The 26325-nt window shown below is 43.2% G+C and overlaps 1 protein-coding gene across 1 annotated transcript in view; it reads left to right on the top strand.

Moving 5' to 3' along the window:
* Positions 1-25723, top strand: part of adgb (androglobin) — a 45817-nt gene extending 20094 nt beyond the window's left edge. The window contains exons 14-34 of the mRNA XM_069657578.1: positions 1386-1497; positions 1665-1728; positions 1907-1996; positions 3846-3954; positions 4094-4232; positions 5499-5613; positions 7000-7161; positions 7607-7745; positions 8463-8591; positions 10882-10975; positions 11618-11749; positions 11911-12064; positions 12377-12564; positions 12796-12962; positions 14284-14459; positions 16842-16953; positions 18799-18961; positions 20618-20774; positions 20904-20988; positions 24819-25021; positions 25193-25723. Of these exons, the coding sequence (XP_069513679.1) occupies positions 1386-1497; positions 1665-1728; positions 1907-1996; positions 3846-3954; positions 4094-4232; positions 5499-5613; positions 7000-7161; positions 7607-7745; positions 8463-8591; positions 10882-10975; positions 11618-11749; positions 11911-12064; positions 12377-12564; positions 12796-12962; positions 14284-14459; positions 16842-16953; positions 18799-18961; positions 20618-20774; positions 20904-20988; positions 24819-25021; positions 25193-25396 (2894 nt within the window). The 3' untranslated portion in view covers positions 25397-25723. The remainder of the gene's footprint in view (positions 1-1385; positions 1498-1664; positions 1729-1906; positions 1997-3845; positions 3955-4093; positions 4233-5498; positions 5614-6999; positions 7162-7606; positions 7746-8462; positions 8592-10881; positions 10976-11617; positions 11750-11910; positions 12065-12376; positions 12565-12795; positions 12963-14283; positions 14460-16841; positions 16954-18798; positions 18962-20617; positions 20775-20903; positions 20989-24818; positions 25022-25192) is intronic.
* Positions 25724-26325: the final 602 nt, after the last annotated feature.

Here is a 26325-nt window from a genome sequence, read left to right on the forward strand (position 1 = left end):
AATTTTTTCAACAGTAGATGGTTGATGTGATTAGAAGCATCTCTTGCCTCTACTCCCTCCATCCCTCCTCTAAAAGCCTTCATCGGTTGGCCGAGACACTTTGAAGACGATGCCACTGAAATTATTCGTTATGACAAACAGCCATTTCCCTGCCTTCTCTCTGCCCCCGTTTAGTTGCTTAGTAACACCTGCAGTTTGAGTTAGCGGACCACCATTGCTCAGCAGCAGAGCCAGTGGACCTCGCCGCCTCAGCTCTCTGATCAGACATCTCGCTTTGAGAGGAGCTTGGGGGCAGAGCAACTGTGCGCGTGTGTGCGCGCATGTGTGTGTGTGTTGTTTGGGTGGAGAGCGTGTCTGCCTGCATATGTCTATGGCTGTGCTCTGCATGCATTGAGATAGTGGGAGTCAGCGAGTGGGCGTATGGATGTGCATGTGCGCTTACACTGTGCCATTATGTGGGAGTTTGGCCAATTTGGCTCTCTGGGTTTCAGTAATGATTTGAGTCTAGGATAACTTGCTGTGAGTCACAAGAGGAAAGGCATTTTGTTACCCGCAGCATTTTAAAACGGGAGATTTCACAGACCATTTGAAATCTATTTAGTATGAACTGTCGCACAAAAAACACCAGCCATTTCTTACGCTACTTAGCTAGATAAAGACAAGCTTTTCCTATATTGAAGGGGCCGTATCTTTTGAATGGATATTCTCATATTTTCATGGGTTTCACTTTTTTGGGTGTTTATTGTTCACAGTGAGAAAGTGAAAACTGCATAATTCTGTGTTTTTCTAGAATGACTTTTTTAAAAAAGGTCGCCTCTGAAATGGGCTGTTCAGAACAGCTGCAGGTTTCCACGTAGAACCTTTCTTTCACTGAAATCGACCAATCGTCATTCACCTCAGGCTGCCTTCTTGCACTAGCTTGTAGTCAAGTCGTCAAGATTTCAGCTTACCATTCTGATACCTCCTGCTGATTCTGGCTCGTACATATAAGACACGATCACTCTGAATACTGTCAGCCAATCGTGGCTAAAGTCTGACCTTTGAATGGCAAAACGGCTTGTTTGTTTAGGAGGAAGAAGAGGCGACGAAAAATAATTCAATTAAAATATGTATCCAATTTTTAAAACGAAACAAACTTTACCAAAATAATTCAAAAACACATTAGAATAATAGAAAATTGATTGCAGAGCTAAAATATGTCCCCTTTAAGAAATGTAGTAGCAATAATGGATGATATTAAATACAGTTCTTTATGACCCATCTCTAAGCAACGCATTCTTAATATGGCCTTACATCAAATGTCTTACTCAACAAATATTGTTTATAACACGTTCTTAATCACAAATAGTTTCACCATAAGATGTTAAGTTGAACCTTTCTTTCAGATCGTCCCAAGACAGCAACGAAGGAGCTTTTACCCGAGGAACCCTGCGCTCCTGTCGATCCCCTCCTGCAGCACACCTGGGTGGACCTGGATGACTTTCCTAAATGCTTTCAGTGAGACACACACACACGTACACAAATATGTTCTCATGCTTTAGCAACTAAAAACAGTTTGGGAAAGGAGTGTTGAGCTGCCTAAAAATAACATCACCAAGAACATTTTTTGCTTTATTAACTCTCCTCATAAATAAAACTGACATTTAATTTTGTTTTGCTTCCAGGACTCTCTTGGTGTTTCATAAACCGCAGATCTACCCACATCATTTCCATAAATCTCATTTAAAGGTAAGAGATGTATCATTAAATACACCAGTGAATAATTCCTGCATGTCAGTCTTCAGAGCTGGTAATTTTCCAAGCTTTTCGTTTATATCCCCTCATGACCCCATGTCGTTATGCTGTGACATATTACAGCTGTTAGTACAGGATGTGTTGTTATTTATTTAACTGTTGATGTCTGCAGAACACCATCCTGCCCAAAACTGCAACAGGCACCAACTGTACTGGATCTACACACTCCCTCAATGTGACATCTGCGGTTGCAAGCCATGAAGTACGCACATGCAAACACACAGAAACACACACATGCACAAGAATGTTTTCCCCTGTGTGATACAACCTAACAATGTACCCACTCATGATAACTTAAAGGTGCCCGCTGGACTTTTCTTGTAGACGAATAAATCTTATGTTCACTTTTAGTGTTACACACCAGGAAATATTGGGTGTACCCTTGAGGTCTAAAAATTGTGTTCAGTGGATTCCCTTCCTCATAAAACATTTGGGAAGCAGATTTTTTAAACGAATTTTAAATCCAGATTTGTTCACTGCCTGCACTCACATGCTCCAGTGTAGCTTGAAGTTCCTAAGCAGGGAAGGCTTCTTCCTGTGAATAAGAAGTAAGATATGTCACTCCACGTGGACAGCAACTTACGGTTACAACTTAATGCCATATTACGATTAGTTTGCAAGAAGCAAATTAATACGTTTTTGACCCTCAAGCCAAGACTTACTTTCTGCCAAACATGACGTCATTTCTGTCATTTCTGCAAGTCGGTAACCAAACGTTTCTCCAACTTTCCGTATTATTGTTCCAATTTAAAGGAGCAATTCTCCCCTGGAAAAAGCCACTGTCAGTCAAAGCTGGTGTGTAATTGATAGAAGCAATAATATTTGAAATTGTTGCCATAGCTGTGGAGAAAGTTGTACAAATAGCTCGTGGTTTTCGCCCTCTGAAAGGAACGGCCCAGCGAGAGATGAAATACTACCGTTTTTGCTGCAGGCGATGGCTCAGAGCGGTACAGAATCCGAAATACGACAAGAATATACCGGTGGACGTCTAAAAAATCTTCACGTCTGCAGTCTACATTTCAAACCTGATGATTTTGATCGACACATGACAATCGGAGGCGGGCGTACGAGATTGAGGAAGTGTAGTTAACAAGCTCCCTGGCCTCCATCAGATGAGGCGTTTTACGTAGTCTGGCGGAGGTTTTCCACGGGCCTTTGGGGAAGCGGATAGCGTCCTCCAAAGGCACAGAGCCAAATTGCATTTTTTTTTACTATAATGGCATTAGCTCCCAATAATAGCATGATAGGACTGAGGTTGAAAATCGGGGAACTGGCCCTTTAAGGGAGCCTTCATCTGCCTCTGCTAGCCAGAAACTAATTTCTCAGATTATTTCGACACCTCTTGAATGCAGGGTACATCTCGCGTCTTCTTCTTTGCTACCTTTAAACACTTGTTGCTGCATTTCCTGGTGTGTCACTGTCACCGGTTGATTCTTGGAACACAGAGTGTTTTTTTTATTTAAGACCAATTTCCAACATTTGGTGCTTGTATTTAAATAGATCCTGGCATGTGCTAGGTGTTGGTGCAGGACTGTGTCTTTTTGTGTCATTTGCATCACACAGTATAAACACACCTCTGAAGGGACATAGTGCGTGTGTGTGTAGCCACGTTAGTGTGTTTGTTTCTGTGTGTACGGACTGCCGAGTCTGCTTGTCATTCCCAACACGTGTGAATTCTCTTCCTGTTGTTCTCTATCTTTCTTTTTGTCCCTCTCACCGACTGCTTTTGTCTTACAGTGCTTAATTCACCTTTTTGGCCTCTCCTGTTCAGGTGTCACTTCAAATGCTTCTTAAAGTCACTCAGCTCTTCTCTAGATCTCTTATTTCCTCCCTCTTTCACCCTGTTTCTCTGTATTTTCCTCCAGCTTCTCTTCCACTAAGCTACTCTTCTATCAGTTTATCCATCATCCCTCCCTACGGCTTTCTCCTCTCCCTCTGTATCACTTGTTTTTTTCCTTGTCCTCTGCCTTCAAACTGATATCTAAAGCCACTGTGTGTTTGTACGTGTGTGTGTGTGTGTGTGTGTGTGTGTGTGTATCCCTCCCCTCCAGTGTCTAGAGGTGAGAGGCACTCACTACCTGTGTGTGGACAGCCTGCAAACTTCACAGATCCTCGTCTGCTTCTCTCCCCTTCTTCTCTGGGGAGATACAGCTGAGGAGAGTAAGGACTTATCTACACACACACAGATAAAGATATAAGTAATCTTAGGACTCACAAATGAATGAACATTTTATGAATATGACCTACTGTGTTTGTGATATTTGACTGTGATCATTTCACCTTTTATCTCCACTCGCAGAAAAGGAAATGACAGCAGCACGCAGGTCTGCAGTTCTTATCGCCCAGCCGTACTCGTGGAAAAGCCTGCAGTCTCAGCTGCCACTTCTCACCATCAAGTCCACGTCCTCGAAGGCAGCCATGCTTAACTTACCCCCAGGGTAGGACGGCTTTAATGAATACTGAGAACTGTGTTGTGTATTGATCAAAATAAAAAGCGAGGATATGGTTCAAAAGCAGGCACGGCACAGACGAGGAAGTCTTTAATGTATGCTCCTCGACTCTAACAAAGTAGTCACTTTTCTTCACATCGCCGCTCACACCTCACAACCTCAAATCACCCCAAGCGCTCATCAGCACGGCACTAACGCCGCCAAGGTTAGAGCTTTTTTATTCCCGTCATTGGAACCTGTTTTAAAAATGTATGCATTTTTTCCCCGCACGGCACCCTTGGGAGCTTCGGATGAAAGGAAGCGTTCCACTCTTGTTTTGATTTTCACCGCTGTGGAGAGGTCTACTTAAAGCTATCGCAGAGCGCACAGAGGATCTCTGCCTACCTCAGATGCTCCAAGAAGCAGTAAAAAGCCTCTGTCCTAGTCTCTATTAATGGGTGCTGCTTGGCCTAGAATCAGAGGGGCCTAGTTTCAGGGGTCATGTGCAGGTATGCAGCAGTGCAATTACCACTGAGCCATAATCACACACATAGCACTCAACTTATCATGGCCGTACGCCCCACAGCACATTGTCACCGAGAGAGAGGAGCTGATGTGTCCGTGCTTCTTGGCAGCAGTCGTTTTTAAAGCACTTCCTCCCTTTTCTCTGCATGTTCAGGTCAGCCCATCAGCAGGTGTAACACCATTTCTTTTTCTATATCCACTGACCTTGTGTGCTTTCTTCTCCCGTATTATTTGCACAAAGTGACCTGTGCTAATAGTATATATTCAAAAAGCTTCTCGTCTCCTTTGTACAAGTCCTTTTCTTTCCCTCTGACTTGTATTCGCCTCTTTCTCCGCCGTGCTCTCTCTCCCATCCGTTTCCCTTTTGTGTGCTGTCCTCTTCTTCTGCAGCATCGGCCGAGTGTTCATCCATCTAGTTAGGCTGTGATGGTTGAATTATGTAAAGCTAATGGGGCCGAGGAAGCTGGGTTTCATTCTCCTATGCCTGACCAGGCTCTGTGAACTCGGCTTGGCACTCGACAGACAGGACATTAGGCTGCAGCACTTGGGACTGAAAAAATAGTTCCACTATTAAGACCTGAAAGGGAATTTGGTGGAGCGTTGTGTCATGCATGCATTTCCATCTACTTTTAAAGGAAATGAAACTATGCTTCGAGTGAAAAGGGCCACAAACCAAGAAGATTGAGGAGCGTTGTTTTATGGTGCACAGAAAATCTGGTTTACTTGTTCCTGTCTTTCTCTCCCCTTCAGGCGCCAGGTGTTGTCCTTCCACACAAAGGCAGCTCTGGGTTACCATGTTCACCTGTGCAGCAAGACGCCTTTCATCTTTGGCGATGAAGAAACCATCATGTCAAACCTGACAAAGGTGACACATCGCCTTTGTTTCCCGCTTGCGTTGAGTTTTCATTACCGCAGCTGAAATCACGTCCGGCAAAGGAAGCATAACATGACACTCGATCAAGATATGTATATCCCTTCAACATACCATCATGTCTACCCTTTGTGTTATCTGCTGCTACAAGATAGATGCACCTCAACATGTACATTTCTCATATTAGGGTTGAGAGGCATGGTGGTTACTTTTCCTTCATAGCCTCCAAATCACTTCCTAGCTCAGAAAAAGCTAAAATTACTTATAGTACAAAAAGCTCTAAGAAGGACATTAAAGATATAATCTTTGGCGGCACCTATGGCAATCAGCGGTAATTGCGGGAGCACACTTCCCAGATATCCAGACAGTGTCGCATGTGTGACGTCCACGGTTGGCTCCGGTTGTAACTCTTGATTTTCCTCGCTGACGGTCGCTTTCCTTTTTAGACTGTTTGCTTCATCTGAGCGTCAAATTTGTTTCTTTTTCTTTGGATTTTCACTTATTGTTGAAGTTGTATCTGTAGTCATCCATCTTTTCTTTGTTTGTTCAGCCATAGTAGATTACTGTTTACTTGCAACACTTGCAGAGACCGGAAAAGCAGACTCTTAGCTCCGCCTACCCTCTCTGGCAGACCAACCACTGCTGGGTGATGGAAAATGCACCCAGTCCGTAATACTGCAAATACAAAGGCTTTCATCAGTGGGCCATAGGCTCATCACCATTGTGTTACCTCATTCAGCGAGAGATAGTGACTTAACAGACAAGATTATTACGTTAAGTGAAGTAGAAATACAGTAGTTTAATCACTACTACAAATGAAGCAGAGCGCACTCAAAAACAATTGATCATCTTAAAACTCAGGACTCTTGAAACTTGAAAAATATCTGTTGAAGCAGAAACAAAAGAAACAACAGAAAAAAGAGGAGAGGATACACCCTGTGCATCCTAAACTGTGAGGCTAAAATGACAGAACAGATCTTGGGTGAACACAGACACAGAGAGGAGGAAATTGCCTTTGTTTTAATGTCCTGTCTGTAACATTTTGAAAGGGTTGCCTCAGTTTAATAAATCCTGTCAGTCAGTAAGACTCTGCTTTCTCACATTTTCTCTCATGTTTGTGTTGCTTAATGTGTCCGTTTTCAAAGACGTTTTTCATGTCAGAAACATGAGAGTAGTGAAAGTCTAGTCATGTGATAAAAACAAATACAATGTTTTTATCTTGTCTGCCAAACACAGTTTACCTGCCTGTAGCACATTTCCTCCCAGTCCCGATGTGTGGGCGCTCTGCTCTTCTGTTTTATTTAACTTGATTTCTGTTTAATTTGGGCCACTAAAACCAAATTGAAAAGTACTTCCCAACTGCTTTTCTATTTGAAACAGGAAAGTGCTCGTTTCACAGAGCAAGCCTCATGCATCCTCAGTGCCCTGTCCAGAGTGGTGTCTTCCTTTAGCGATAAGCAGGACCTGCCAGCCGCCAGACGAGCCCTGGAGGAGGCTCGCTGCCCGCAAAACATCAACAACACCCCGAGAAAACACCACAAGGTAGCTTGATTACCTCTGGGCCTATAGTGAGAGAGACTCACCTTATTTTATACTGTACATTGGTAACTGATTGACAGATTGACAGAATCACATATAGTCGTCCATCTGTGTCCAAATGAATGCCTAAATGCCTCACTTTTCTTACACCATAAACACTGTGTTTTCTTAGCCTGTGCCTATTTCTATTTCCCATTTATCCTTTCAGTTATACAAGATTTCTGTACAGCCTGAAACGTTATTATTGTGAATGTATGTTGATTGCTGTAAAGTGGGCATGGTAATAGAAGGATAATTCAGTGACATTTGAAATGAATGGTGCTTAGTCTTACCCCCTGTCGACTCAAGGAACAGGGTGGGTTGTCTTACAGGGCCATGAATTGTCTGATATTTAGGCTGTAGCCTCTCATTCTCATGCATTTATTACGATATAACTTCACTGTTACAGGTGTTTAACTCTGCAGTCTACCACATGCTGTGTGAGGCTCTGGGCCGGAAGCTGACAGCAGAGGAGCGGTTTGTTACACTGGCCCTCACAGCTGACACTTCACTCTTGGGCACTGACACCCAAGAACACTCTCCTACATGTAAGTACCATCTACTGTTTTTATCAGGATTTACACCTTCCTAATTAGATTACAGATTCTACATAGAATATATAGAATCAGTAGGCAAGGGTGTTGATTTTAGGGTTTCCGTTACTATGCTTGTAGTCTGAGTAATTTTGACCAATCACGTATCAGCAGGCTGCGGCGTATGCAGGAAAAACACATCTGCACGCTAACAGCTAACAATCAGTTCTAGATCTAAAATTCAACTTGAGATAACTTCCCTGACGATGTGTCACGAAAGCCGTTAAGCGTTCAGATTTCCCGACTTCCTCAAATGCATCAGAGATGATCGATCCGACCTCCGTTCAACAAATGCGCATTTTAAAAGTAGTTTTCTGCTCCTCTTGAGGACAGACCTGACAAAGCTTCATTTGTACTTTTTACAAATCTGCATCATGATGTTGAAATTTCAGCAAAGGTAAGACCCGTTAATTAAAATACATCACAAGAAAAACTGGTTCTTTTCTGTGAACAATGCAGCAGGAGGAAAAGGAAGTCGTTTATCCCTAACCGCTGGCTACACGCCCAACATGTTCACCGTTGTCCCCAGAGGCTATATCGTAGTCAGACTACAGCCGATGCGATCTGAGATTGGACTGTCTGTAACCTCAGAATCTTTATTCTCCATTCAAAATAGCTTCCTGTTATTGCATTCAAAATAACCTAAGCATGTCCTGTGATTACTCCTTTAAGTGGATGCAGAGCCTCCAGAAAGCTGGAGAGACAGACGGCCGACAGACAGGGAGGTGAAGGCAGTCACCGTTCTGCAGGCTGGCTTCAAAGGGCATGTGGTGCGAGAGGTCCTTAATGCCTCAAAACCAGGTAACATCGCCCAGACTCACGAAGAAAAATGTTTTTGTTGAATCCTGCTTTCCTTCCACGGTGCTTTTTATTTGAAATACAAACACACCCGCAGCAGCCGGGATGGATAAAGGCATCGAGTTGGGAAAACAATAACAACCGAATACCTGTGTTTCATTTTTGTAGATTATTACTTTGTGTCCTAACACACACACACACACACACACACACACACACACACACACACACACACACACAAGTCACCTTGTTTCTTCCATTCACTGTTTGATTCAGCCCGTTGTCATATATTGAGCCTCCGAGCCGAGGCACAAATATGTATTGATGAGATGCCACTCTTACTAATACAGCCTGACAGATGAGGGGCGGCCACAGAGGGGATACACACACATGTAGCAAACACACACACACACACACGCAAAGAACATTCCAGCATAAACAAAGAGGCAGAGCTCTCGATAGTGACAGCACGTGAAAGATGGGGAAGGCAGAAGCTTTTCCTCTGTAGATTTATTTATCAACACTGCTGTGGAATAATTCATCAAACTGCTTCCAGTTAAGCTCTTGCGCAGGTCGCAGGCGACTTATCTCCATTTCAGTTAAATTATTTAATATCCAATATTTTTGGGAGGTGGTGGTAATTATCTAACTGTGGAGGGGCAAAACAGCCACATTGCCCAGACGTTCGTTTTGTTAGCACAGTCCGAAACCTGAGGATAACTGTCTAGTTAGGCTGTGATGGACACGACGCTGTCAGCATCTGAAAACACAAATGGGAGTAAATACATGCTCGTTTATGCAGTGTTCTACAATAGCACAGATAAGATTCAGCCTCTTATTTTATGGCTTTAAAATGTCTTTCTAGCGTACCAAACATCCCAAATCTCCCCGTCATTATACAGCCAATCTGCCAGCACCACTAAAAAGACATTGCTGCTGATTATGTGCCATTAGCATGAGCACACAGGCTGAACAGCTTGACTTTTGTGAAATAGGCCTGTCATGGTTAAGTTCTCTCAAATTTTATTCATCCACCAGTCAAAGCACAAAGTGATGCTTTCAGACTGGTACTTAAAGTAATGGCAAAACACCAATCATGTTTAAAAAAAACCCCGCTGCCTGTCTGACTACACTTTGAAAAGCTTTTCATTTAAACAAAAGTGAGAGGTGGCCTTTTCTGATCTGTGAGAGACAAATTCCCCAGCACATATGTTTATACCTCAAACAACAACTCTTATGACTCTCCTGTCTGCCTGCTTCTTCTGCCTGTCTGCTGCCTCTCTTCGGTTCTTAAGGTGATAGGAGGTCTTCATCTCTCAATAGGCGGCCTTGGCCCGCTATAATAGCTGTATCAATTTAGGAAAGTGGCTATTTGAAAAGAAGGAGCTGAGCACCGGGGAGGGAGGGGCGGGAGGGAGGATGTGAGGACAGCTACATCGCATGTCAGATGTAGAAAATGTCTCTTGGAGCATCTCTCTCATATATGCTTAAACACACACTTACAGTCACACATATACGCATGAACGTATAGTTCTACATCTTTTATTAAAAGGCTCTGTACTGTCAGTGTGAAAGCTGATGTAAAGGTGTGAATCCGATCACCTCTGAATGAATGAGGCAATAATTAAGCAATATCACATGAGAGGGAGGGCGTTATCTGCGGCCTCTTGCCTACCACCAAACCACAGCCGTGCTGATATTCACAACAACATCACGACCTCAAGTGTGATATTGCTTTTGTACAACAGTCATACAAGCAGGAAATAGTAGTAGCAATCATCCATTCATTATCTACACCGCTTATCCTGTTAAGGGTCGCGGGGGGCTGGAGCCTATCCCAGCTAACACCGGGCGAGAGGCAGGGTACACCCTGGACTGACCGCCTGTCAATCACAGAGCTGACACATAGAGACAGACAACCTTTCACACTCACACCTACAGGCAATTTTAGAGACACACAGTTAACAAGCATGTTTTTGGACTGTGGGAAGAAGCCAGAGTTCCTTGAGGGGACCCACGCCTGCACCGGGAAGAACATGCAAACTCCGCACAGAAAGACCCACTTCATCTGAACCGGGGTTTGAACTAAGTAACCTTCTAGCTGTAAGGCGACAGCACTAACCGCTGCTCCACCAACTCAACTAGAAACTGGACTTTTGTTGCCAAGCAACCCAAACATTCTCCTGCACTCTGTGTCTACAGGTTACCACAGATCAGCTGTTTTGTTATCATGTACAATGTACTTTTAATGGTAGCTACTTTTCTGCGTGTGTCTGTATTTGTGTTTGTTCAGGCACAGAGAAGAACCTCCATGTGTCTCAGATCCTTTCAGACATGTGGCAGAAGGTTGAATCAGATGCAGGAAAACATGCTGCTTTCTTACTAAGGTAAATGAAAAATAACAATGCATAATCAGAATGACTGCTAATACAAAAAGTGTGCATACTGTATGCGTACACAAATCACCTCACGCGTTACTAACCTATCAGACTCTGTTCACACGATTGAGCATACGAGGGCTCCCACTACAGTCCTGTGCCAATGCTATGTATACTGTACGGCATGCGTTTAGCCTCTCTGTCGCACTGCATGCCCAGAATCTGCTCCCGCTCCTGTTTGTCGCGGCCTGTGGTGGCCAGGCAGGGAGCATTTTCCACATTGTGTTCCATCTTTTCCCAGTGGTACCATCTGCTGTTTATCCTCTCCCCGTTCCAATCGACTAGCAGCGTCTGCCGAATGACCCGCTGCCTGGAGAAGTACGTGTGCGCACGAGCACCGAGAGCTCGGTCACTGTGTAGTGTGTAGGGATGATGGGGCTGAGTGGGGGGGGGGGGGGGGGTGGTTTGTTGGGGAGCCCTTTAGCGTGTGTTTTTCTTCACTGACAGAAACATCCAGTTTTTTCCAAAGTCAACATATAACCAAGACGCATGTTTTTTTCTGAGGACACATTTTTTTGTGTTGTTTCAACACTTTATTTAAAATGACAATACATTTTAAATGTGCTCTGCTCTTCTGTGTTTCCTGCACAGGCATATCATTGAGCATTCTGAGAGGGAAGCAGAGCTCTACCCCTGTCAGCAGGATGAATGGACCAGAATCACATTCGCTGATTACTCTGTCTCCCTTCAAGACACAGCAAACTCCTGGGTCTTGGTCTTTAGGTTAGAGAACATTGGAAAAGTTAGATTTGTCTCTGACAGTCAATTCCTAAATCCAGGTGGAAATGACATCATTTTTAGAACATCAACAAAAATGGTGGAAATCTACTCGACGGTTAAAATATGATATCTTGTTCCTTACTTTATTTTTGCTGTTTGTGAAGAGAGGTGTTCCTGGTACCTGAGGGGATGCTGCTGGTACCAAAGGTCTACTCCCCGATCCCTAATTGTCTGCTGCACGTCATTAATAACGACACAGGAGAGGAGCTGGACATGGTTTTCAACAAAGTGGCAACTCATGTCTATCAACCCAACGAGGTGTGTGGAGGCGACAAACCCTTACACTTTCACCCTTCATGTTTTTGGCATAGTTTTGGAGTCATTTTAAAGTATATGCATAATAAAGTTTTTCTATTACAATGATAAATTGCTTCACTTTAAATTGCTTGCTGTGCAAAACTGTGTACAATCTTGTGGTTTATTATTTGGCAACCAGTTTTGGCTGCTTAATAATGTCGGAGATTTGTTTTTGTATTATTTAAGAAACAAATCATAAAAAAGTTTTTTTGTTGCTTTTTTCTATTTACATCCGTCATTGAATATTTCATGATTAAATCTCTCTTGTTGCAGCTTGGTTACACCTTTGTAGCAGAGGCTGTCACAACTGATCCACCCCCTGTTGGTGCCAAGTGGAAGATGCGCCTGATTGGCTCTCCGGGACTCCTGCCAAAACTGGCCCGTGAGACACCTCTCAGTGCGTTCTCAGTAAAGGAGTTCAGGGATTATTACCTTCCCAATGACAAAAACCTCATCTGTCGGTAAGAAAATAAAGAGTGTGTTTAATTGAAAAGTTAATAGAATCATCGGCGTAGGATTTATACTAAATGCTGTTCAATAGCTCCCACGTATTCTTACTTGCTCTACAGTGTACTGTTAAACAGTCCAAGCGCACATAAACGTAACAGTGGTAGGAATCCACATTTTCTTACACAGAACATTAAAGATCATTGAGATATTAACGTCCACAATCATTTTAAACTTTTCCACAGTTACCTTGTGGACGTGACAGCAGATGCTCTAGGAACAATTCAGTTTCAGACTTCCAAGCCAGATGTTTGGATCCGTCTGTCCATTCTGGACCAGGAGAAGGAGGTGGCCGGGAACACCGGGAAGGGCCATGTGGTTATTCCTGTGTTCAACTTCCTGGCCAATAAAGGTGAGCTGTCTGTAGGCAAAGTAGTTTAATATGTGATAAATGAAACTGCTCCGGACAATGAAAGAAGATTTGTCAAACTGCCTTTTATCTTAGTCTACTAATATACAACACACACTCACACTTACAGAGCTCCTATCTGCAGCCATTTCTCTCATAGTGGTGACTGAGATGACAACTGTGTGTGGCAGAGGGCTGAGGGAATACAAATCCCATAAGTGGGATTAAACTGAAGATATTCAAAGTAGATATTTTACCCAACTAAAGGCAACAGAGGCATTCTTCCTTTTGCTCTTTTCCGTCTTACTTGTTGTTTGTTTTACAACAACTACTTTAATTTTATGTTCTTCATCTCCCATCTTGTTCTCTTATTATTATATGTCTTTATCTGCACTGAATATTTTTATTTAAACAAATGTCTGTTAAGTCTCTATCGCCAAATAAGGTAACACATAGTGATTGAGCCTATGGCCCACTGATGAAAGCCTTTGCATTTGCAGTATTACAAACTGAGTATCGTGGCGCCTTTCACAGAAAAAATCCCAAGCGGCGCCCAGTTAGTGACGCACCCAGCAGTGGTTGGTCTGAAACCCCTTTTTTAAGACCTGATTTGGTCTGTGTGGGTTAAAACATATGAAGCGATGCTGAAAAAGATATTTTCAAAACAAATCCAATCTGTTGTACAAACTTGTTTTCAGTAAATGTTAAAACTTCACTCTTGTACTTGGTGTTGATAACCCTCCCCAAACAACAAACAGCTTGACCTTGGTTTCAGCATTAAGAGTTGTGTAACATGTCACTAGTGAGCTGGGATTAATGTTTGGGCAAAGGGACTTGAAGGATAGTGTTTTTGAGGTTAGCAGCAATAGGCTGTGGATCAGTTTATTTCACCAAGGACGTCTTGTTGAATATATCGTGCAAGAAGTCCTTATAAATGCAAGGTGCTAATTCGGTCTATTGGTTTTGTTGTTGTTTAAACACCCCATTTAATTTATTTATTGTTCCTTACCTTTGAGTTAAAGGCAAAATTGCTTGAAACATCTTTATATAACCCTGTGAAGAATAAACCTAAAACAGTTTTTGTTAGCTTTACTTGAGTTTTGGTTGAACTGACCCTTTAACTAATATTTTTCCGGCTATTTTTGCTTTGTTGGTCCAGTCAAAAGTAAAGCACAGACACAGACAAAAGACAGTAGAGGCACTACATACAAGAGCTCTACAAACCCGCCCCGACTTTTTACTCTGCTAATCTGTTGTTGCTTCCATCAGTTAGGACAGCTTGCTGGCTCTTACAGGCTCACTTTAATATCTCTTTCTGCTACAGCCTCCAGCTTCACAGATGAGAAGAACCAGAACCAGAAGGGATCCCCCTCCCAGGACAAGGGTGACACTTCCCAGCCCAGAACCGTAGAGGACAGCACAGCTGGGAAATCAGACGCCTCGTCCGACCAGTCGCAGCCTCCCACAGAGACTATGGTATCACTGACAACTGTCTGCGTGGTATCTGCTGCTGCTCAAACACTTTACTGGTCTCACTTGTGCACACACACAAGGGGTGCATCTCACTTTCCCTCGCTGTCTTTCTCACCCACTTGCTTGCTGCCTGTGTTGATATCAATTTTTCACTGCCAAATACACATAACGCCTTACTCTCAGGCATGCACACACACACACACGAGCTTACACACACCCACACACACATTCTCGCACAGACAATTTTTTTTGCAAGAGAAGAGCAGCAGAAACTAGAGGGCTGGTTCAGTTGTAACTGTCTGACTTATCAGAGCTTGTCAGGGAGCAGGGATTTGTGCATGATTTATGAGTCACTCTGTTGTCTGAAGACCCCTCTATCTAACAGGCCAGTGTGGTGATTGCCAAAGTATATAGTAGGTGCTACATGTGTGTACTCTCACACTCTGAGACGCACAAAAACACACCAATTGTCTGTGTGCATGAGTCTTTAAAACTGTGAAAATCTCCTGAGTCTTGTTTGTTTTGCTGTGGCGACTATCAGTGATACATCTGGAGTGAAAGCAATAATTTAAATATCCTCTTAGTAACTTCTCACACCTCATACAGACATTTAATCTCATATTAACACAAGTGCATTGTGGTCAAAGCTTGCATGTGTTAAAAATACTTTATACTCTCATTATAGAGGGGGTATTATGCTAATTTCAAGCTTCATATTTCACTGTGATACCTGTGGAGTAGCTTAGCATAATTTACAGTTAAAAAAAACGTATCATTTTTCTCACACTGGTGCTCTGTGCAGGCCCTCGTACAGCCTCTGCCTGAAACGACTGAGTCAGCTCTGTCCCTTTAAGAAACCCCACCCCTACAAGCCCACTTTCTTCTGATTGGTCAGCTCTCCGAAGCCTGCCGAGGGGCAGAAACAATTACTCTATTTATAGATGGACAAGTCTTAATCTGCACTCATTGTACGAAATTGATGCCAAAATAGCCCCCGTGATAGACGCTGCCATCTTGCAATGGTGACGTCATTTGGAGCCAGAGTTGCGGAGTAGAGATCGGCAGGTGGCGCCGCCTTAGCCACTTCAGCTAACCAAAACACACACTTAATGTACCGAAAAAACAGCAAGGATCCCGCACGTCGTCATCCATCTTTTATACAGTCTATGGGCAGTACTCAGTGTTTGAGCCACGCCTGTTACGCTGTGGCGGTGTTGCAGAGTTGTCCGCAAAGAGTAAACTTCTCTTTTTCAATTTGAAATGAATGTCTGGTGCTCTTGTCGTTTGGAAAAGTAAACACTGGTGTCTTTCCTTCACAGCCAAAGAAACACTTTCTCCTTTTTTCTTAACCAACTTGACGAGCAGATCCGTTGAGCAGAGTGGTGGAGTGAAAAACATTTCTCGAGGCAGACTGAGCTGCTGGGTGGGCGTGGTCTTGGAACTGTGCTAGGGGCGGGAAAGTTCTGCTGTGTCTCGGGCCACTGCCCAAATAAAGAGTTCCTCCACTTTGTGACGTCACAAAGTGAAGCATTCACAGCAGCCTGCAGACTGAGCTGAGCAGCCTGGGGATTACTCCAACATACTTTTACCTGCGGATTTGAAACTTCACCCACGTTTAGTCTGAACATCCAGCATTGTAACATTATATATATGTCTTAAAATGTAAAACAGCTTAATACCCCCTCTTTAACAAAGTCACCCGACTATAAAGTGACATTAATAAAAATAACACAGAACCCACCAGATAAGATTCAAGTCAGAATAAACAGATGTTGATCAGGACTTAAGACTACTGATCACTACTTAGAGTAGGGTCAATGATTAAAGGACACATATGGATGCTTAGTAATGGTGCATTAATGCTGAAAACTCTTATACACTTACACACACACTGATATCTCTTTCGTTTTATCTATATAGATGTACAAATTCACATTAACATAAGACCAAATTTAATTTGTTCAAATAGCAAACTTTCTTTTTTTACAATGTGTCTTGCTCTATTAGTTTGATTCTCATCATGGGATTTAGTTGAAATACTGTCTCCTCTGTTCAGTGTGATGGATGTGGGAGTGACCACCCCTGATATAGTCTTGGCTTCCATGCCCTCTGCCTCCTCTCTTTCTTTGTGCCAAGCATGTGCTGCTGTCAAAAGAAGAACAGAGAAAAAACGTCCAGTTCTTCTGCGTCTCTCTGTGAATCATCTGCATGAGTAGTGCAGTTCACTGTACGTTCAGCAAATACGAAAAGAAACGCATGCATGTCATGTTGGCTTTGCAATTATTGCAATCTATTTGTTGTGCGCCGCATTCATCTGCCTGTTTTATGATGTGTGTATCTGTCTTTTCCATCAGGTTTAAACTGTGATGTGGGCGTTGTTCACTGACTTTGCTTGTCTGTCTTTCACAGGGTCACAAGTACGCTGTGCAGGCAGAGGTGCTTTATAGAAGCTGGGATTTGGATGAATCTCAGCTGGCTTTTGTCCATGTGCTGAGAGACCAGGAGAAGAAAGATATGAGAGGTACATACTTAAGACAATCACGAATGCTACACAAAACAGAAAGCTACACTAAAATGTTTCCTCAAATATCCTTATACGTGTCCTTAAATATCCCTCTATCTTTATGGTGGCTTATCTTAGCATTTGAGTCCTTGCTGCTTGAAAACATTTTCTAATAGGTACGCCATTTGTTGATGCATAGCTTATTTTTGTGTTCGGTGTAAAATGTGGCAGATACTCAGTCGGCAGAGTCAGGGGCCAAGGCAGACGCTGTTTGTTCTTCGCTTCCGCTAGCCAGAGGCCTGTTAATCACAAGCCTAATGAAAGCCAAATGAATACAGCTGCTTTCACAGATCAGAGCGTGATTTCTTGTGCCCACTGGTCGTTGGCTGAGGCGATAATCCTGTCCTCTGCCACCGACTCTGCCTCCCCGCCTTTAATCATGCCGCACAAATTAGATCGATTGTAAAATCGGGGCTTTGAAATTTATAGAAGCTTTTTAAACATTCTGAGGGAGGATGAATTAATTGTGACACGGGTGGATGTTGAGGTGCTGCATGGGTGACAATTTGCATGATTGCCTGAAGAGCAAGGCCGGCCTACTGTCATTTAAATCTCACTCTCTTCTCTCGGGTTGCTCCGGACAATAGTCCTCGTATTCACCCATTCAGTTTGCATGGCATGAAATCTGAGGATGACGTGTACTTGAGCGTACATGTATGTCTTTGTGTGGGAGGCATTTCTACATTAACAAGCCAGATATTCAGATATCAGTTCTGCGTGTTACAGTAACGGTCATGTGTGAGATGAACAGCGACGATTTGTTGCTGCTTAGATATTCCGTGTGTGTATCCAGGCAGTTGCACGTCCTCTGTTCTTCCACAAATAAGCTCTTTTTACCGCAGTTTGTCCGTGTGTGTATGTGTTGGCCAATGTCCACACAAAGCTCTTGTGGTTTTTCCAATAAGCCCGTGTAAGTGGGTCAATGGGAAGTCAAATGAAGTTGGCTCTTGCCCCCTGGTGCCCTGGGAAATATCTCAGCAGGAAAGTGAATTAATTTCACCCAGTTAGACTCTGTCTCAGTGGTGAGGCTGCGCCCTTGATCATGCTCCATACATGCTACGTGGATGCACACGCACAACACGCCAGGCTTTGAAACCACCTTAACAAGCTGTTTAACAAGCTGCAGTCAAAATGCTGTACGGCACATGTTACATGCACGCTCATTCAAGCATATCTGCTTTAAAGCCCGGTATGTACTCTTAAAGCAACCAGCTGTCAGCCAACATTTTCTTAACTGTGCATCTATGACAACACGCTTTAGTATCTAAACAATGTAACTCTTAAGCTTTTCAGTTTTTTCTGTTCAAGTATGAATGTTTTAAATATTTATATCAGCCTGAAATTACACCACAAATATTGATATTCAGATCCCTTTTGAACAATGGATTTCCGTGTGACTTGAGAGACGACTAACTCAATGAGCATGCACCAAAGCTGCTCAGACAGAGCGGCAGGGTGTCAGCTAAATGACGGATTATTATTCCTCGCTGTGTCAGAGAAGTGAGACTCATAGTAAACGCTTCATCGAAGCTGGGGATGGCGTTCACATTAGCTATACAGTGCAACAGTGCCATCTAGCACACAAGCAGCCACACAACACATACAGTGTTTGTCAGAGTCCCACTTCACATGAGATTCATTTGAACAGCTGACGTTGAACATCAATGTTTTCTGCTATGTGTTGAAACTCGGCGATGGAAGCGCGCTCTGTATGCCCATGAAAGGCATTTAGTCAAGTTCACACAGCTGTGTTTGGGGTGTTAATTAAAGGGAACCTTTCTCATGTGTCATTACAAAATGTAGTATTCAAGCCTGAGGACTTAAAGGGCTCACCCACCAATGACACCCCGATCCATGATGGGCACAAATCCAACGCACCCAAAGCCAGATGCAAAGGAGAAAGTGACAAGGAGAAAGGGAAGCCAGCTGGCGTCTCCAAATCTGGCTCCCGGCAGGAAACGGTAATAGAAACAAAGCATACGTAACAACTGCAAATTAGGACTAATGTTATGTTTAACTATATCATATGCATAAGCTAGAGGATGAGTTGTTAATAGATTTTTCTGTCACTGTTGCAGCCAAGGATCGGTCTCTGATAAGATTATCACCATGTCTGCAAATTGCATTTCCACTATAATAACTGTCAACTTGCTGTCATTAGTTGTTAAAGGAGCAGTTCGCCCCTGGATAAAGCCGCTGTCAGTCAAAGCTGGTGCTCTCTGTAATCGATAGAAGCAATAATATTTGAAATTGGCACCATAGCTGTGGAGAAAGTTGTACAAACAGCTAGTGGTTTCGCCCATTCTACATTCCTACAACACCCAGCATGCATTGCGCCCCTCCCTCTGAAAGGAACGGCCAGCGAGAGATGCTGGAGTGAAATGCTACTGTTTCGCTGCAGGCGATAACTCTGAATCCGAAACACGACAAGAATATACCGGTGGATCATCTAAAAAATCTTCAGGTCTGCAGTCTGCATTTCAAACCTGATGATTTTGAATGAGACATGACATCAGAAGCGGGCGTCCTAGATAGAGGGAGGGTAGTTTAACAAGCTCCTAACAAGCCAGACAACGTAAAACACGTCATCTGGTGGAGGTTTTCCAGGGCCCGTTGGAGAAGCGGATAGCGTCCTCCAAAGGCACAGAGAGAAACTGCATTTTTTCCTACCATAATGGCATTAGCTCCCCATAACAGCATGATAGGACTGAGGGTGAAAACTGGCCAACTGGCCCTTTAATGCTTTGGATGTTCTTAGTGGATTGCAAGAGTCAGTGATATTACAATGCTAGACATGAAAACTATTAATTAAATAAGCGTTTGCAAGGTCAAATGTTAGGGTGTGAAAGTTTTAAGAGAAGGTGCCGTGGTACTTTCATAAAACTTTAGCAAAAGTAGTAACATTAACCTCTCTGGGAGGAGGTGGTGGAGGCAATTCAGTGGAGAACACACTGAACTGCTCTTCACAGTCTGCCATCCAAAACCACACATAATGAGAATGTGGTTGAACTCTGTCCTGACGTCTCTTTTTATCATATTTCTAATTAGTTTTATTAGTCAGGTCAGTGTGAGCATATTTGACTCTGCTGTCCGCAGACTCTGAAATGCTAACCAAGAGAAACTGGCATTAACCGAATCCCACAGCCCACAGGATGACCTGCGAGAATTCACACTTTAAGTTTGTGGGCTGCAGGAAAACGATCTTGGATTATTAGTCAGAAACACAGCTTCTTGATGAATCACTGATCCACATAATACGTCTCTTTTATTCCCTTTATTCTCCACTGCTCTGCAGGGCAGATTTTCAGAACACTGTTTCCCATCAGTAAATTTTCAATATTTACTCTGGGCAAAAGACGTAGAGAACATAATGATCTCTGAATAAATGAACTAAGAGAGATCTTTTGTTTGCAGTGAAGACTAGACAGCCAAAGAGGACATCAAATCCTGAGTGAATGGCCGACTGGCTGTGTACCAGACTGTCTGAGTTTCACTGAAAGAGACGCTCATGATGTATTGTGCTGCTGTGACCTTCAGCTGGTACGTCTGTGTGCGTGATCATGCACGACACTCTCTAGCTCTCGCGTCTGCTCTGTGGTTTGCGTGCGTCTGTGTTTGTGCAGAGCCTTGACTCGACTAAGGCGAACTGGACGCTGCGCGTGGTCGGCGACAGGAGCAAAGCAGAGAGCATCAAGGTGACGAAGGACACGGAGAGAGCGGAGCAGATAAAAGCCATGAAAAAAGCGTGGGAAATGGCCGAGCCGGGCCGCTGCGCCAAGGTAACATAAGTTGTGTTTGTGAGGGTGATTACTCATCACCTGTTTTTCCATTATGTGGTCTATCTCCTGTAGAAATATCAGTGCTATGAATTAAAAAACATGTCTAACATACTTTTCGTGCCCTTGTAGGCTTTCCAGTCTCGTCTCAAGTTTCTTAGCGGACATCAAGCAAATAATGAAACCTCCTCAGATAATGCAGAAGGCACAGATCCTGGTACCAACTCTACATACTCTCCATGCTGTTTTTATTTGGACACTTTCTGTTTCCATTATCAGCAACGCACAGTATTGTAAGGAGGCATTTTCTGTCTCTTGTACAGCTGCTGTAAGATCCGATTCTCTGAGTCCACCTAATCAGAAGCTGACGGATATCTCATGCTCCCATTATCAGATGGACTTCACTCCTCTCATCAGGTGCTTCAGCGCGCTTCCACTCATCCTGTTTTGCCCTTTGTGGCTCTTTTTCCATCAGTTTCACTGCTCAGAATGACTCTAGTTAACTTCGTCCTGTTAGAATGATGATTTGGCTAATGTACATTTGACTTACCAGAGCTGTAACTGAACCCACATCTTTCACAGACACAGCTACTGAACCAATCTGCTCTAACAGAGATCTTTGTAAAGGGTTGAAAGGACAAAGATGAAGAGTATAACATAAACAACCAAAACAGACTCATCATCTCACTGTATCTCAACAGACCTTGTTGTACTTGGTCCAGTTGCCGCCACGATTGCACTTGGGGTTGTGCATGTGTGTATGTCTGTGTATGTTCGGTATGCATGTTGCTACGTTGCTTCATACAGTATCTGCACGGAATTGTTAGTGATTTCATGTGTTTGTAACCTTTGCTCCCATTGGTGCTGTGAGCAGCCATGTTACACGACTGTACACTTTGACTGGCCTGAAAGGGCAAAGCATGATGGTCTCCAGAGAATAGTCATGTGTACTGTAACAAGGTTTGACTGGTGAACACAAAATGAAAAGAGACAATAATTCACTTTATTTTCAAAATCATCTTAACCTATTAACTAAATGAAGTTTGTACTGGTGATTACATGAGGCCTATTTAACAGATAAATAAGATGCACAGCTGGAACTAAGGCTGCACGATTAATCGCATATTAATCCTGATCATGATTTAATAATTGATTGACGCCGATATTGACTCTTAAAATGCGTGCTCCGCCTGTAGAAAACTCTGAGTTTGCTGCATATCAAATTCAGTGCCTCCTAAACCAACAGCTACTCCCCCAGGGGGCAAACAAGAGGTCACTTGTTCAACCAGCTGAAGAAACAGCACAGAGTGCAGTATGATGAGTGTATTAAGGCCAAGAGGAATAACGTCGCTTCTCCCCGTCCTTGTCCAGCATCAAGTCAGACATCCATAACAGCAAAGCTGTACAGCGCGACACCCTATCCACCCAACATCCAAAGACAGACCAGAATTACCCATGATGCACCAATGCAAATGTGCGTCAAATTCAGGTGAAGAACCCAGTTGTCTTAGTTTGATGCAAAATGTGTACATGAGCTGGAATGCAGCACACAATGGAACAGAAAGTGTTGCTTTATTTATTTATTATGGGAAAGTACATACAAAACATGTTGTCCCTAAAGTGAATAAATAATCATGATTAATAATCGTGATCTCAATATTAATCAAAATAATCGTGATTATCATTTTGGCCATAATAGTGAAGCCCAAGTTGGAAGCACCTCCATCATGCAATCACTCATGTGAGAGTGTTTGAGTTTGCAGGCCTGCTGACACACTTGTGGGTTAGATTTGGCCCGCAGACGGTAAGCTGACTATAACTGCACAACAGGGAAGCTAAGCAGACAAACTCTCAAAAAAACTTAAATATATGCTTTCAAATCAAATGTTTTCCATAAACAAAATCTTGAGCAAATGCAGAAAATGTACTCATGTGTTCATGAGGCGTAATGTAATGTGCAAAACCACAAATTCTGAAAATACAGGGCTTTAATTGTTTTATAGTTTTACACAGAAATAATTATAGCAGTAGTTACTTAGCAGATTTTTTAATTTGATATACTTTAAATTATTTATTAGGTCATGTGAATTCCTAAAAGCAAACTTGAGTTATTTTTCTTTAAAGTAATAATCTCAAAGATTTTCATGTAAATAAATGTCTGTTAAGTCTCTATCTATCGCCAGATGAGGTAACACAATGGTGACTGAGCCTATGGCCCTCTGATGAAAGCCTTTGCATTTGCAGTATAAAGTATTATTATAGACTGGGTGTCTGTTGCGACATTCTCGGACAAAAAATCACAAGCAGTGCCCAGTTAGTGACGCGTTTTCCATCAGCCAGCAGTGGTTGGTCTGCCAGAGAGGGTAGGCGGAGCTAAGCGGCTGCTTTTCCGGTCTCTGCAAGTGTTGCGAGTAAACAGTAATCTACTATGGCTGAACAAACAAAGAAAAGATCGATGACTACAGATACAACTTCAAAAAGAAGTGAAAATCCAAAGAAAAAGAAACAAATTGGACGCTCAGATGAAGACAAACAGTCTGAAAAGGAAAGCGACCGTCAGCGAGGGAAATCAAGAGATACAACCGTAACAAAGGGAGCCAACCATGGGGGTCTGGTTATCTGGGACGTATGCTCTGGTGATTGCCGTTTATCGTTGTAAGGTGTTGCCACATAGGAGGAAACTGAGAATGTTTTTGCTTAGTTAAATGTGCAGTTTGTAATAATGATATGCTGGGTCTATAAATAGTACAGTGTGCAGCAACATTAAATAGTTGCATAGCTGCAGAAATCCAGTGTGTGTTGTCTTAAAATACGCATTGTAACACACTGTGAGTTAGACACACACAGGCAGATATACAGAAAGTATTATTATTTGATCCACCATGCTCATGAAAATCTCTCATATCAGTGTTTGGTCAGTGTTGTAAGTACCCATGAGTTTTCTGCTGGCCAACGCGTCAACTTTTCGGTCATGGTCAGTGTCCTTATGAGAAGGTCTCCCTCCACGGTTCCCCTCAGACTCTCACATTTATCTCCCTCATGCCCTCCTCTCCTTCCCTCCCTCCATCTCCTCCTTCTGTCCATCCCTCCCTATGATAAATGAGATGATATTTGGGTCTGTTAATTAGAGAGCTATTTCAGGGCCCCGATGAGCTTGACGCTCCAATGAGATGTGCCCCCTCTCCCATCACCTCTCCACCCTCTCCTGCTGCGCGTGTGCTTGTGTGCGTGCGTGTGTCCGTGTCCAGCTTCTAATGGCCGCTGACACTGTGGCCCTGCGATCCAAGCGGAGAGCGGGATCCCGAAGAGAGGTCTATTAGTGAAGTCTGATTAGTCTGCAATACACCTCTTTCTCACAAACGCACACGCATGGGTACACATCAGTAATTCACACACACACATGCAACTTTAATGCATTTGCACACACGCTGTCACCCGCAGTGACAGAGGTTAAAACAGGGCAATGTTCATTAACCAAATGAACTCCATCACCACCTGCACCGGCCTCCCCTCTTCATTAAGGTCATCTTATAGGAAATAGGCGGCCATATTTAGCACTTATAATCTCTCTGTGCAGTCCTTCCTCTGCGTCCTTCCTTTGTGATTTGCATTAGCCTGTTTTTATTATTAGATATCAATTAAACACTTTTATCTCTGGTTATTTGATGCCGATATAAAGCTCTGTATTATAATGTGTTTCCTATTGTTTGCAAAACAGTTTTACTGTCCTGCACAGGTTTGTTGAAAGGTTATGATTTGGGCTGGAAACTGTCTATCTGATCTGGCAACACCGCTTCTCAGTTATAATTCTGGATATGTGACTCGGGATATGAGATAAGCCATGTAGCTTTGTGTCCATCATTTCCTCTGCGTATCGCTGCGTCTATCAGCCGCATTTCCATTTTTATTTGTCCTGCCTGTGTCAACACTGTCAGCTGCTCTGTCCCACAGAACTGCCTGTGAAGGAATGTGATAACATATACTGTAGTTTGAGCTTCCTATACAACAGAAAGGGTGTAAAAGGCCTGTGATACACTTTAAATAAAGCCCTTGTGTACATCTGTAGACGCCAAAAGGATTCTCCGGCACTGATGGACCCACATTTAGAGGAGATGCAGCAGAGGGAGCGCTTTGAAAAGATCCAGACGTACCGGCTGGTCCGAGACAACGTGCTGGAGCACCAGAGACAGCAGGAGCTCAACATGAAGGAGCTAATGAGACGCCAGCTGGAGATGTACGAGAACATGCAGGTGAGCCGAGACACAGAAAGAACACCGAAGAAACACCTCAAAGTGAGGACTTTGGCAGTCATAATTATCGCTTTTTACTTTCAAAGTGAAAGTACGACACAGATCTGTCGTCAGCTGCTCTTTCCCTCCGGTGAGACATCATTCTCTAACTTCTCCCTCTCTTGTCTCCAGGCAGCCTTGTGGCAGCGCTGTAAGAAATTCCTCGACGCCTGCGATGCGTTCGGTGGCCGTCAGATGGCGGCCGTGAAGAAGGAACAAGAAGAGAAACGAGCTCTGGAGGAGGCCCAGCAGGCGGTTCTGGAAAAAACAACCCCAGCCTCTGCTGCCGCCCAGCAGCCAAACAAACGAGCCAAGAGCGCTGGCAAGAAGAAATGATGGTCGTTGGCACTAACTTCCTGTCTCAATTTCCTCTGCAGACACTTCTCAACAAGTCTGTTTGAACAGTGAGCAATCTTCAATCACAACATCATGGCCAGCGATGATATAATATCTGATTGTTGCTGTACCAGATTCAAAACTGCTTATGTCCTTTTATAAATATGAAACAAAGGACTCTGTAAAGTTAGTTTATTGTTAATGTTCCTTCTTTAGGTTTTTACCACTTTTAAACTGTATTCAGTGCCATATTTAATCATATTCTTATAGCAGGCGTCCGTATTCTCCTTCATCTTTCCTGTATAACCTCTATTAACACTACTCCCCTTTAAGAGCCATCTTAAAAGTTTCTTGTCCCCCTTTCAAACGTATCAGATGTAATAAATTTGTAATGATGAAAAGCTGTTACTGACGCCGTGCAGACATGTAAAACCACTTCCTCTTTCACTGCACTGAGAATGTCAACTCATCTCAGCAGCAACGTATGGCTCTGACTTTTCCATGCCCAGTGAGCCTGATTATACTCCGCAAATCTTTTATTTTCTTGAAGGTCACTGTATTGACTGTACAGCCTCAAGGCTCGCCGGATAAAGCCAACCTCCCGCAAGCTGAGTGCTCCTGATTGATTGGCTAATTGATATATTCTCGCTGATAGAAGCCCGCAAGAGTTCATTCCTGCAGGAGCAAGACAAAGAGTTGTGTTTGAAAAATGCTTCTTAGGTAGGTGGCAAATCTTTACGGCCGCATGGCAGCTATCGATTACCGTCACCCCCCCCTACCCCAAGGTTGAAGCAGATGTGTTTCAAAACAGACGCTTAGGTTTCTAATCTGCATAAAACTGTTGATCAATCTGGTGTTTCTCTCTCAAATGAATACGATACAGTAGAGCAAGCTTAGAATATGAAGTGCATCTAAAAGGCTTTCGTGCC

This window comes from Semicossyphus pulcher, unplaced genomic scaffold, assembly GCF_022749685.1.
Source record: "Semicossyphus pulcher isolate SPU_LCO1_2020_fin unplaced genomic scaffold, fSemPul1.0.p SCAF_11, whole genome shotgun sequence".
In the NCBI taxonomy this organism is placed as follows: Eukaryota; Metazoa; Chordata; class Actinopteri; order Labriformes; family Labridae; genus Semicossyphus; species Semicossyphus pulcher.